Raw genomic sequence first — 13,473 nt, 5'->3', positions numbered from 1 at the left:
GAGGCACAGAAGCACCTCACTGCAGGACCCCACCAGCTCCAGGCCAAGAAGGCTACAGGAAGACAGGGAGCTCCCACCTCTCACAGGCCCTGTGGAAGCAGTCCACTCCAGCAAAGGGAAACGCAGAGTCAGGGGTTGAGAGCCCAAACTCTGGCTGCAGACCACCTTGGCTCAAACCTGTCTCCACCATTCACTGCCTGGGTGCCTCTAGCAGGTAACCTGAGCCCTCTGTGCTTCAGGTTACTCAACTGTACAAGGGCAGTCATAGCGTTCCCTAGTCCTCATAGGGTTGTCAGATAAACTAGGAGAAACTGAATCCATGCAAAGAGACTAGTACACAGTCAGTACTCAGCATTAGCTATTATTATTATGGCTATTATTTTATCATCTATTGATAGCTAGTTCTTTTTTTTCGAGGTTTTATTTATTTTTAGAGTGGGAAGGGAGGGAGATAGAGAGAAACATCAATGTGTGGTTGCTGGGGGTCATGGCCTGCAACCCAGGCATGTACCCTGACTGGGAATTGAATCTGCGACACTTTGGTTCGCAGCCCACGCTCAATCTACTGAGCTACGCCAGCCAGGGCTGTAGCTAGTTCTTCTACTAGAACAAAGCCTAGCCTAGTATTCCCAAGCCTACCACAGGGTTGGGAATGACCCCTCTCAAATATGTCCACTTCCTAATTGCTGGAACCTAGAAATGTTACCTTACATGGTCAAAGGCCTTGCAGGAGTGGTTAAGTTAAGGCTCTTTAGATGGAGAGATTTTCCTAGATTACCCAGGCGGGCCCAAAGTAATCACAAGGTGCTTATAAGAGGCAGGTAGGAGCGTCAGAATGAGAAAAGATGTTGCAAAGGAGGCAGAGGCTGGAGTGATGCAGCCATGAGCCAAGGAATGTAGGCGGCCCCTAGAAACCGGAACAGGTAAGGGAGTGGACTCTCCTCTAGAGCTTCCAGGAGGAATGAATGCAGCCTGGCTGGTACTTGATTTTTGGATTTCTGATTTCTGAACTGTAAAACAAGAAATGTGTGCTGTTTTACGCTACTCAGTGGTTAGGATCACTGTGACTGACATGGGGCTCCTGACTACCACCTTCAAGCCATGGGCGCAGGGAGCATAAAGAACACTCACAAGAAAGCTTCTCCATGCTCTAAAAGCATCTGTTCCCATTCATCCCCTTAAGAAATCTTTATCGTGTCCACTCTGGAAAACAGCCCATGGCCACACTCACCACTCAGCAGGGGGCTCATTCCCAGGCTCCTTCCATCTTTCTGGTGGGCTATTTCCAGCCTGTTGGATTTTCATGGGTGATAGAGTCTGATTCCATTTCCGATGTTGATTGTTGACAGCTTTCAAGCTCCACCCCCACCCCTCTTCCTTTTGCCCCATTCCTGGGCAAGCTGATAAGAACGTGCGGATGCTCCCTCCCTTGGCTCTCGGGAAATTCAAACTGTGCAAACCCTAGCCCGCCCACAGGAGCCCTCATCCCGATTCCAACCCTCAACCAGAGAAAAAACCAGAGCCACCCCAACCCCACGTCTCATTCATTTTTCACTCCAGACCAAACCTGAGCCCTTCTCCTTGGGGAATCCTTTTGCTAGGTACTATATGGGTAATAAACTTCATTTCACACCCATAAATGCCTGAGAGGAGGCCTGCCCAGCATCCAAGAATGCTAGATGCCCAAATAAAACATCATGTTGTGCTTACTGCCTTAAAACCACAAAGGGGCTGCTATACTTTTACACATCCAAAACCACATACCAGCCTCCCCTGCTGGAAGGAAAAAGGGTCCACACTGACAAATTTGTAAAGAAAAAATTTCCAGAAGTGTTCTATAAGATTCCCCTTCACTTCTCTTACGCCACATGCCACCCCTAGCTGCAAGGGAGTCTGGGAAAGCAAGACCTCACTTCTTCAGCCACTCAAGTAGAGGGCAGGCAAGAGTTAAGGGGTTTGGGGATAGTGTCTACCATAGGGACTAATGAAAGAAATCGAACGTTTATTGAGCACTTACCATGGTTTCTCTTCTCCAAGTACTTTTATAAGTACATTACATATATTATCTAACTTAATTCTCCCAAGGACACTATGAAGTAGGTATCATTATCCCCACTTTTCAAATTGAGGAACTGAGGCCCAGAGGGGTTGCATTACTTGCTCGTGATTAGGATTTGAACTAAAGCCAACTCTAGAGCCCAGACCCTTAAGTAGTACCCTATACTGCCTGCCTCAGCATTTGCAGATGCTCCAATGTGTGTATGCTTACATTTGGCACGAAAAGGGGCAAGCCTCCAAAAAACCAGGGCAGAAGACCCCCACTATCACCAACTACACACAGTCCTAGCAGTTCCAAGAATGCATGAAACAGCAAGAATCTCTGTCCCTAATGCACCAGCCTGGGGAGCCCACCCACTGCTAGCCTGAATAAAGGAAATCCATGCTGCTAGCACTCCATCCTCCAGCCCCTCCTTCTCCATTATACCCATCTAGAGAAAGACCAGAAACCACTTCCATCATTCACGGTTGGGATCATGGCTTGAAATGATCCCAATGAGACACTGACTTGTCTCCTCTGAGCACTGGGAGGCAGCTACCAGCTCAGGCTGATGCAAAGAGTGCCCACCATTCAGCAATGTCTAATAAGAAAGCTCCCTACAAACCCCAACTGGAACTCCAAATACACCTGGAAAATGAAACCCTAGTGCCAGGCCTGTCTTTTGGGGGATGGAGCTCGATGCTCATGCTCCTGATATTATATCCATTGGTCATTACATTTGTGTGTGTGCTAGGAGAGTTAATCTGTGGTCAATGTAAACATTAAAACTACACTACACTGCCATTTGTTTAAAACCTTGCATTGGCATATCTGCATTTTGTAGTTTCCTGGGAGCCTTTTAATTTGAAAATAGCCAGGCCTCCTTAATTGCAAAGAGGGTACACCAAAGCCCACACATGGAAGAGTTCACAAACTGCATTCCTTCCTTCTCCAGAAGACACATGGCAGGTATGTGGACATAAAGCAGGGATTCCAACCCTGCTGGAGAGCTTTAAAGAACAAGTAAGTCATGTCAGTGTTTCCCCAAATATGACATGAAACAAGGGGTGCTTCACCCCTGTGGTGTTCCTCCCCAACACATAGCCCCAGTCTGACCAGAAAAAACATCAGACAAACCAAAACTGAGAGATGTTCTACAAAATACCTCACTCGTACTCTTCCAATGGTCATGGTCTTTCAAGGTCATGGTCTTTCAAGGTCATGGGAAACAAAGGTAGTCTGAGGAATTGTCAAAGAGCACAGCAGACTAAGCAGACATGACAACTCAGTGGAATACAGCATCCTTGATGGGACCAATTCATATTTTTTTTTTAAATTCCTGGCCCTTATTCAAACCAGTTACAACTGTAGCTCTCCCTTATATCCAAGACCCACAGTGGATTCCTGAAACAGCAAATAGTATTAATTCCTACATATACAATGTGTTTTCCTCTACACACATACCTACAATAAAACTAATTTACAAATCAAGCATGGTAAGAGATTAACAACAAGAATAATAAAATAGAACAATTATAACAATATGCTGTAACAAAGGTTATGTGAATGTGGCCTGCCCCCCTCTACCTCCTTCTCTCTCTCCCTCCCTCTGCTAACCATCTGACAACCAAAAATGCTACTACGTGACTAAGGGCAGATAGCAGATGGAGCATGGGCCTCCTGGAAAAGGGATGATGCCCATCCCAGCAGCACAGAGCAGGACGACACAAGATTTCAGAATGGCACACATTTTAAAACTTGTAAATTGTTAATTTTTGGAATTTTCTGTTTAATATCTTCAGACCAAGACTGCTCACGTGTAACCAAAACTGTGGAAAGCAAAACCACCAATGAGGGAGAAGTACGATAAATCAGAATCTTGGGCATGAGCAGCTCTCCTGGTGATCCCGGCGTGCCGGCAGGGTTAAGAACCAGAGACCAGGGTTTCCAACCGTGTGTGCATCAACATCCCCTGGAGGGTTTACTGAAATGTTGCTGGGCCCACCTGAGTTTCTGTTCAGGACTTCCAGAGCGGAGTCTGAGAATCTACATCTCTAACACCCTCCCAGGTTATGCTGATGCTGCCAGTCCTGGGACCACTGATCTGGATCCTTGCAACTCCTTGTGGTCCTCTGACTGCCAGCATCAGCAGCCCCCGAGGAGCTTGTTTGAAATGCAGGCATTCAGCCCCACCCAGACCTGCTAAGTCAGAATCTGTGTTTTAATGGGAGTCCAGCTTACTCCTTTCCACGTGAGTCTGAGAGGCGCTGCTCTAGAATGAAAGCGCAGGGAGAGATGAGGAAATGGGAGCTGAAACGGCAGCAGTCAGGGGCTTGCACCCATCACTGCACCGCTTCACCGGCCTGGCCTTCCTCTCACACCTGGGAGAGGAAAACACAGGAAGAAAACATCACAGGAGCTCCGCCACTATTAAGCCAGAGGCAGAACTCAGCAGAAAGAGTGCTTTGTGCCCTGGGCAGGCGGGGCTGCCCGGGAGCGGAGCGCGGTGACCTGGCTGCGGGGGGAAGTGAGCTGCTGGCGGGCGCTGAGGCACGCTCCAAGGAAACCAGGCCAGGAGGCGCTCGGCGCGGGGAAATGGACATCGCAGCCCAGTCTAAGGTTTAATTTTTACTCTGCTGAGGGCTGACCTCATCCTTCCTTCAGAAAAGGAGAGAAAGCCAAGCTAGTCCGTGCAGCTTCATAACGGGAAGGACGGGGTGGGGGAGGGCGGAAGGAAAGGAGGTGAGAGCAGAGCCTTTTTGAACGAATGGGCTCTTACCAAAATGTTTGCAGTCAGAAGGCTTAGGGGAGTGAGCCTTCCACAGTTCCCCTGTGGCCAGCTGCCTGTAGCAGCGGCACCTGGTCACCTCTGGCACTCCAGGCCTCTTGTTAAATACAGGTGCCCCATCCAGCCCTGCAAACATCGAGGCTCCAATAGGCCAGGCTGCAAGGAACACGCCCCTCGCTGCGGCTTTACCCCTTCTGTGAAGAACTGCCCCCTGACCAGTTTCCTACTTAGCCCCCAGCTCCTCGTGGCTGCACCCTTAAGACCACTTAAGACCCAAGTGTCACTTGGTGTGGCTCTATGCAACGCCTCCCATTTGCTAGCACTGTGGGTCATTCCACACCTCTCAGCCGGTCCTGCCCCTGAGGATCTGCTCCAGGGCCTGTTGGAACCGCTTTTGTTTTCTGAGATGGCATTAGACACTTGCATTCTCAAAGCCCTGCAGCTGTGGCAGGAGGACCCTAGGGAGCCTGTCATGCTGAAAGTGCCACCTGCAATGCCCCGGCTCTGAGGAAATGAACCCGGCAACCAAACAAGGCAGCATTCCTCATGGAGGATGAGTGGCATGGGAAGCTTCTTTAACACACAGATGTCAACATCCCTGCAAACAAAGTATTCCAAGATCCTAAATATCTGCATGTTTATCGAGCACTTCCTACAAGCCAGGACATTTGCACTTACTGTTGGCTGGGAACATACCTGAGGGCACTCCACCCAATGGACGCAGAGTTAGAAGGCCTCTCTCCTCCACCTGAGGAGCGGAAGGGAAGGGAAAGAGCCGTGCTGCCCCAACGAAAGAAGCCAACCTAAGGTGACTAAGTATCCAAGTGTTGAAAGAGAAAGCACTCTTCAAAGTAAGTTTGTGGTGCCCTCCTGACACCCTGGCAGTGCTGGGAGAAACAAGTCGCAGAACTGACCGCAAAGCTCCAAACCCAAATGAGTTCACGGCAAGTCCCACAGGACAGAGGAAAAAGCAGGACAAAGGTCCCACGCAGAGGTCCACAGGAGCTCTCTGTGAACCGCAGAGCAGACAGCCGGAGAGACGACCTCCTGCAGCTCTGAGCTCCAGAGACGCCTCCACCCAGGCCAAGCAGAAGGCAGGGGTCAGCAGTCGGACAGTAAAGACGCATTTCAGGCCAAGGGCACAGGATGAAAAGACACCAGAGTGATTGCTATCGGATGAAGAATTTGTCTGGCCTTTGTCCCTGGCTCCTGGGAGAAAACCTCTGACTCCCTGGAATTTCCCAGCGACAGGAGTGTCTTTGATATTCACATTGTGCCCCTTGGATTGCACCTGAGTTCCTCTAGGTGACTCAGGATGGGGGCTACGCCAGCCCCATCTACCTGGGAACAGGTGGGGGCTGGAGTTCAAGTGCGAGCATGTGGTCAGTGACTCATCAGTCATGCCTGTGTAACGAAGCCCTGACAAAAGCTGAACATGAAGCTCCGTGAGCACGCTGCTGCACCGAGAGGGGGTGTGTCCCGATTCTACAGGTGAGGACTCGGGAGCCCTGCACTCAGGGGCCGCCCAGGCCTCGCCTGATGCCGTTTGGCTGGTGCTGATTGGTATCCTTTACAATAAAACTGTATTCACAAATACAGTGACTTTCTGAATTCTGAGTCATTCTAGGAAATGACTAAATCTGAAGGGGTTAGGGGAGCCTCCAAATTCATAGTCAATTGGTCAGAACCGCGGGTGGCCTGGGGACCCCCAAACCTGCAGCTGTGTGTGAAGTGACAGCAGTCTCAGGGGGAACCGTGACCTTAAGCCAGTGGGGTCTGCACCAGCGCTGAGTGGTCGGTGTCAGATTTGCACTGCAGAGTGTAGTAGTCCAGGTCCATGCTGCCTTGGGCCCCGGGGAACCTGCTGGACTCAGCCTGCATTTTCCAAGACTTTCTGTCTCCGTTACCCATCCGCTCCTCCATTCCCACTGAAAATCCAACTGCCTGCAAAATCACGGTGTTTCAGACCCAGTGCAGGCGCATATGACAGCCCAAAGAACAAGCGGCACAACCCATGTCACAGCACTATGGGATAAAAACTGAGGCAGCTGTGTGGCTTCAGGCAAATTACTAAACCTCTCTGAGCCGTGGCTCCCATCTCTGAAGAGGAGGCTAATGACCCCTCACAGAGCTGATGGGACAAACCAATGACAGAATTTACTTACGAAGAGCCCAGCCTGTTCTCGCACATGCGGGAGGCACTCAACAGTCATCAGCCTACTCCTCTCCTACTTTCAAACCGCCCTGCACCCAAACTCTCCCGGTCCCTCCCCACTCCCCGGATATCTGTTCTGGGTGCTGGGGCCCACTGGCAGCGCGCTGCTGTTCCACATCCCAGGCCGGCAGGAAACCAGCCATTAAACCAGAAGTGAAAAGCAAGTAACCATTACCTTGAAGAAAAGGACATTTATATTTACTCCAGTAACTACAAAAGACACCATAAAATATAACGCACAGTGTGCATCCTCATGATTAATATCAGATCTTGCAAATTATTCTCTCAGGTGCCTAGGTACATCCAAATGGTCACTAAGAACAATTAATTCTTTCAGGAAATAAAGGGATTGCAAATCGTCTCTGGTCCGTGGAAAATCTACTCATTGTACTAGGATTAATGAGAACAGAAATTAGGCTAAAACTTGGGGGTTTTCCGCCCCATGAATCGGGTAGAATGGGATCAGAGAGACTCAAATGTAATCATTGTCTGAGAGCAGCTGTGCTCAGGGAAAGCCAGGACCTCCCAAATCTGGGGGCTGACAGCTCTGGGGAGTGGCCGGCAAGGAGAGGGGGCCTGTTCTCCAGCAAGCTCAGAGGCCATGCTCCCCTCCAACAAACTCAGACTTCCTACTAGTTAACAAAGGGAGGGTTAACAGAAGTTGGGGGACTTCAACCCAGCAGCCCCAGGAGACCGTACAGGCCCGGGAGTTACAGCCGGAGCCTGGGGTGTCCCAGAAACAGGTGCAGACGACCGTGCTGGGAGGGGGCAGGCTGGCAGCAGGCAAAAAGGTGCAGCAGAGTCTGGACAGGTGACAGGGAGGTTTCCGAGTGGAACCCTAGCCACAGTAAGTGAGGTTCAGTCTCCAGTCTCCAGCACAGCGGCCATCGGATGATGAACCAAAGGGCTAGGTCGGGAAGCAATTAGTAGGACAAGGCAGGTGCCAGGTCACTGGGAATTAGGTGAGAACCCAGGAGAACCAAAGTCTGAGGTTTCTGCTGAGCCTCTGGGTTCTGGCCTTGGGCTTCTGAACAACAGCAAGCAAGGTCTAAGTCTTGGAAGATGAGAGAAACCTACCAGAAGCTGGAAGTGGCCCCACAGGGGCAGGCTGGAGAAACACAGAAGCAAAAAGCCAAGCAGGACACAACGGCATGTGGTGTCCGGGGCCACTCCTACCCGACGGCCAACAGCCAAAGCGGATTCACGCCCAGCCTGGAATAAAAATCCCACCGACTGAGAGCTGCCCTGCAACCCTGAGGGGTCTCACCGAACACAGCACATAAGACACCAAAGGGGTCCCCGTGACAGCAGTGAACTCACAGCTGCAGCAGAGACTCGCGCTAAGGGGCGACACCTCTGGGGCGTGGCGGGGCAAGGGGAGGGGACCTGCTCCCCAGCAAGCTCAGAGACCACGCTCCCCTCCAACAAAATCAAACTGCCTGCAAGTTAAATGAGCCCCCAGTGGGACTCGTGGTCCATCCTGACTCGGGAGGGGCTCATGGGAGTGAGAGGACATCTAATCCAGTGGCACCTGCAGGGAGTGGGACAGCAGACTGCGGGCCATCGCCCTCCATAAGGACAGAAACCTATGACACGGTTCAGCGTGTGGGCCCCGAGACAGGGGCTGCAGCGCGGGGCAGGAATTCCAGAGGCGGAGCAGGACGGTGCCCTGGGCAGTGACCACGGGCTCCAGGCCACCCCGTGGCAGAAACAGGGCAACTGGTAGAGACGTGCCGAAAGAATGAGTGAAAAGACCCCTTGCCACTACAGAGCCCACCGAAAAATGGCAGGGGGCAGGAGGTCCACTCAGTGTGGAGCAGGCAACAGCCTGCAAAGCAGGGCCAAGACCCAGCTGGTCAGCCTTAGCGCCTTCACCCGCAGAATGAGTTCGTGGAGGTCGATCTGCCATAAGCTAAAGGCCTCGCTGAAGGAGATCTGGGTCCTTCTGAAGAACGAACAGGTAGTCTTCCTGTTGTGCCTGCAGGAGGGGCGAGAAGAGAGGAGAGAACCAGAGATGAAGAGGCAAGAAACGCTTGGGATCATTCGGAAAAACAGAAGAGAGTGGCTGTGCCAGCTCCCAGCCCCCCGCCCCAGTGCACGAATCCTGGTTATGTGACCATTCCACTGCCCGTCGGGGACCAGAGGGACTCAGCCACCCGGGTTTTCCAGGTAAGTGGGGTAAGGAGGCACAGGCAGCCGTGTCACAGGGAATCAAAGGCCCAGTGGACCCACTGGGTACAATGTTTCAAAGCTTCTATTTTCCCGAGAGTATAGTTAGCATTTATCAAACCAGAACCTCCCAAACTCAAATATAAAAGCTTCCCCACACTTTCTGAAGGCAAGGGTCACCTGGAGACCTGGTCAGGTGGTCCCAGGGGGCTGAGGCCCTTACGGAGGCAGCCCAGCTCCGTCTCTCTGCGCCGACAAAAGGACACGGTGAAAACTGGTGTTTGTGATGTAACCTACTCCCAGCTTCCTTTCCTGGACCCTCCAAGGAAGATACATCGTGTTCGGCCCTTTCCGTGTGCAGTCTACTCTTCTCTGACCTAATCTGATATTTGGCAGTGGGTACATGACACAGGTGGTCAACTCTCCCTTCACCAAGTAGTTGGCGAGAATGGCCCCTCCCCTGCGTGCGACGGGTGGGCCGGGAGATGGAACCGGTGGAGGCCTCCCCTCTCAGCGGGGAGCATTTGGCCACAGCACGAGCCTGCCCACACCCATGCCACCCTCAGGGAAAAGGGCCTAGCACTCTCGCTCCTCTGTCCCTGCCTCCCTGAGGAAGTGCCCTTCCGCTGTCCGTCCACACCACAGGGGTGATGAAGCATCTCATCACCTGATGATCCTGAGATCTGAGATCCTGGGAGAACCCAGAGTCAGCTGCCACCCTTTCCCGTGTCACAACCATACCTGTAGGGGAAAGAACTCCTGGGGAGACAGGTCCCGGGGCCCAGGCAGAGGTGGAATATGCACCAGGCCATCCTGATCCAAAGCCCAGGGGACACTTGGGTGGGACTGAGACTTTCAGAAAACATTTCAAACTTTACTGAGGGTAAGAATCACTTGAAAAGCTTGACTGGGAGGGTGAGGACCTAGAATCCACCATCTTCAAGTGCGGGTGGCCCTCTGGACCACCCGGAGCACTGCCCCGAGGCAGCAGCCAGTGTGCTGGAGCAGTTCCCTGCCCCTAAATTCCTGCAGGGAGATCTGGAGACTGGGACGCAGGGGCAGGGCCCTGGGGACCAGCGGGAGAAAGCGGAGGGGAGCGGGACTCCTGGGGCAGGCCCAGGAGCTGGAGGGGCAGAGGAGCCGGAGCCCACACTCACGTGGCCAGCGCTCTGACGCAGCAACGTGACATGTTGAGGAAGGAGCTGGCGCTGGCGCGGGTGCCCAGGGCGGCCTCGATGCCGCGCAGCAGGTCGTTGGTCTTGAAGATGAGCAGCATCTGGCGTGGCACGTGGTTGAGGAGCTGGCTGATCTGGGGGAGGTAGTTGGCTGCGTTGTTGCGGATCTCTGAGTCCTAAAGCAGCCGCAGGGAAACAGAAATAGTGGGTATGGGAAATGGAGCTCAGGATGGCAGGTATCCAAGCCTGTGACCCGAGGGGCTGCGAGAACGCTCCAGGAGGGAGCTGCTGGCGCAGCTGCCTTGGTGCTACTGGAAACCCTCCTGAAAGCCTGAAAGGGAAGCTTAGTACAAGGAGACTTCACATTTGATGTTTGATGAATGCCCATCGTCCAGGCCTCCACACCAGTACCAACTGCAGCAGGAAATCCACCTTCCCACCAACCATGTGATGAGGCTGGAGCCTCTCAGCCCAGGTGCCCACCCTCGAGTTACTCTTCAAGGCTTCTTTCCTGGCCACCACTTTCAGGCCAGCCTCGGAAGGAGCCCTGGAAGCCGGCACCGGCTGAGTCACGTCCCCCATCCCTTCAGCCAAGCCCAGGCTCCTGCAGGTCATAGATCTGAGCTCCCGACCCCAACCGAGCTCTGAAGTCCTGCCTAGGCCCTGCCTCGGTTGGCACCACACCCAGAGCCCCCGCCACCCACACAGCCCTGCCTGTCGCTGTGCTCCCCTCGGAGCCCATCTCAGCCTATCCGTGCCCAAGGCCCTGATGCCCAGAACAGCATTCAGGGCTAGCCAGCCCTTGCCCCGTGCTGGGCTCTGGCTTCCCACCCTTCCCCGTCCCTGAGCTCTCCATGGCTCTGGGCAGACAACTGCCCCCACTAGAGTCCTGAGTACGGCAGTGAGGCTCTGGTCCCTCCTTGGTCTCCAGAGAAACAATGAGAATGACAGGGACAGTGACAACAGCCAACACATACTGCACATGCACCAAGTAGGCCAGGCGCTTTGAAAATGCTTGCGTGTGTTAACTCATTGAATCCTCGAGACAACCCTAACCAGGCAAGGGTGTTACGGGCTTTGAGAGGGGAACCTGAGACCCTGGGAGCTAAAGTGACTTGCCCGACGTCCACAGCTGGGAAGTGGTGAGTCAGGATCCCAGCTCAGGAAGTCCCACTCCCGAGCCCACAGCCCCACCACCAGGCCATCCTGCCCCTCCCCTCCCAGCGGGCTCTGTGAGCCTGGACAAGTCCTCCCCCATCTCCTCCGAGCCAGTGTCCTCACCTACAAACTGGCACTGCCAGTACCCTCTGTGTCCACCTCCCAGCGACACCAAGAGGGCCATCGGAGGGAGATAAGGCATGGGGAAGCGCTCGGTGCCAACGGGAGTCACGAGGGGCGCCCCGGCGCTGCCAAGGGCTGCGCCGCCTGGCCGCGTTCTGCAGCAGAAGCAGGGCTCGCTGCCCTTTCGGGAGCACGTGTGCAGCGCTGATAACTGCGCTGCTCGGGGACCTGAAACGCCCCTCGGGGGGGAGCCGTCAGACTGCAACCGTCTGCCTGCCCACCACCTCCCGCCACAGCTGCAGGCCGCCTTGCCAGAGGGCTAAGCCCTCACCAAAGCCCCGCTCACCACGGGGACCCCCCTTTTAGCAAGGCAGGGACTGGCCTGGAGGCAGCCCGTCTCAAGCCGAAGGGAAAGCACCCGAGCCCACCCAGACTGCCTCAGGGGGATGTCACAGCCTGCAAGCTTGGACACATCTGGGTGAGTCAGGATGGTGGGTGTCGGCAGTAGACCCCACTGGGTGCCCATCTGACAGCCTTCCCCCCCATTCTCCTTCGTAAAAAGAACCCCCTTTTTGTTCTTTTGGCCCCTTGGGGCTGTGCTCTTCTGGGAGACAGAGCCCCTCCCTAGTCCCAGGTCACTGACGGATCTCAGTCAATACCGGCTCTGAGCTCAATGCCCCTGCCAAGTGATTGGTTTAGGCATGAACATGTGACATGATTCTGGCCAATGAGACACGAGGAGAAGTCTTTTGGGGGGACTTCTGAGGAGGGGTTTTTTTTGCTCTTGAGAAACAATATATGAGAAGAGCCCTCATTGCCACTTCTGATCACCACAGAACAAAGATGTAAAGCTTGGACCCACAGAGGCATCTTGGGATCATGAGAGGAGACCAGGAGAATCACGGGGGAGTCGGCCCAGAGCCCTGAGACGGTCGACCTGCTCTGCTCAGTCGGCAACCTGCGCCCACCCACCTCCAGGCTTCTTGCACGGAGAGCACAGGTTCCTAATTGCTGAAGCCAGTTTTAGTTGCAGGGTCCCTGACTTCTAAGTTAGACTAGGACTCAGGAAAGTGGGCCCTTCCATCTCAGAGACCCGGCTGGCCAAGAGTGGCTAAGTATTCTCCACCTGGGCTTTTTTTGTCCAAAGCAAGCAAATGCAGTCTATGTCTCCGGAACCTACACAAACCCCTCTCCGCTAGACCTGGCCGCAGAACAGGAGAGGCTTTATAAAAGATGGACCAGACAGAATGCCCACGGTTCAGGCCCTCACCAACGAGTCAGAGAGTTCACGTAAGCACAGGAGACGGAGTATAAGGTGCTTGCACACACATGACACAAGTATTAAGGGATCACTTTTGGCAAAGGTACAAGGAGAGGCTTCCCAGGCTGGTGCTCTGGACTGGATTGTGCCCCCACAGAATCCCTAAGTCGAAGTTCTAACTGCAGCGTGATTACTTAGAGACAGGGCCTTTAAAGAGATCATTAAAGTTAAGTGCATTCGTAAGGGGGTGGGACACTGAATTCAATAGGACTGGCGTCCCTAAGAGAAGAGGAGGAGATGCCAGGAGTGTGCACACACAGAAGGAAGGCCGTGTGAGGACACCACAAGGAGGCGACCGTCTGCCAGCCGGGGAGAGAGCTCCCTCCAGAAGCCAACCCCGGTGATGCCTTGATATGCACTCGAGCTGCAGAACCGAGAGAGAACACAGTTCTGTCGCTAAGACGCCCAGCTGGAGGCGTTCTGTGGCGGCAACCCAAGCAGATGACTACAGGAGCGTTTATGCTGGGTCTTTACCAATGAATAAGG

The 13,473-nt window shown here is 53.6% G+C and overlaps 1 protein-coding gene across 3 annotated transcripts in view; it reads right to left on the bottom strand.

Annotated features, from left to right (window-relative positions):
- Nucleotides 1-2,852: 2,852 nt before the first annotated feature.
- Nucleotides 2,853-13,473, bottom strand: part of ADCK1 (aarF domain containing kinase 1) — a 113,787-nt gene continuing 103,166 nt past the window's right edge. For 2 of the 3 annotated variants that reach the window (XM_036012757.1, XM_036012761.1), the window contains 2 exons: nt 10,368-10,561; nt 2,853-9,019 (listed from right to left, as the gene is read on the bottom strand). In XM_036012757.1, the coding sequence (XP_035868650.1) occupies nt 8,848-9,019; nt 10,368-10,561 (366 nt within the window). In that variant the 3' untranslated portion in view covers nt 2,853-8,847. The remainder of the gene's footprint in view (nt 9,020-10,367; nt 10,562-13,473) is intronic. The other variant, XM_028506803.2, reaches the window with a different exon arrangement.

Source organism: Phyllostomus discolor, chromosome 1, assembly GCF_004126475.2.
Source record: "Phyllostomus discolor isolate MPI-MPIP mPhyDis1 chromosome 1, mPhyDis1.pri.v3, whole genome shotgun sequence".
Classification (NCBI taxonomy): Eukaryota; Metazoa; Chordata; class Mammalia; order Chiroptera; family Phyllostomidae; genus Phyllostomus; species Phyllostomus discolor.
The sequence above is the reverse complement of the archived record's forward strand: the minus strand, read 5'-3'. Positions and strand labels throughout refer to the sequence as shown.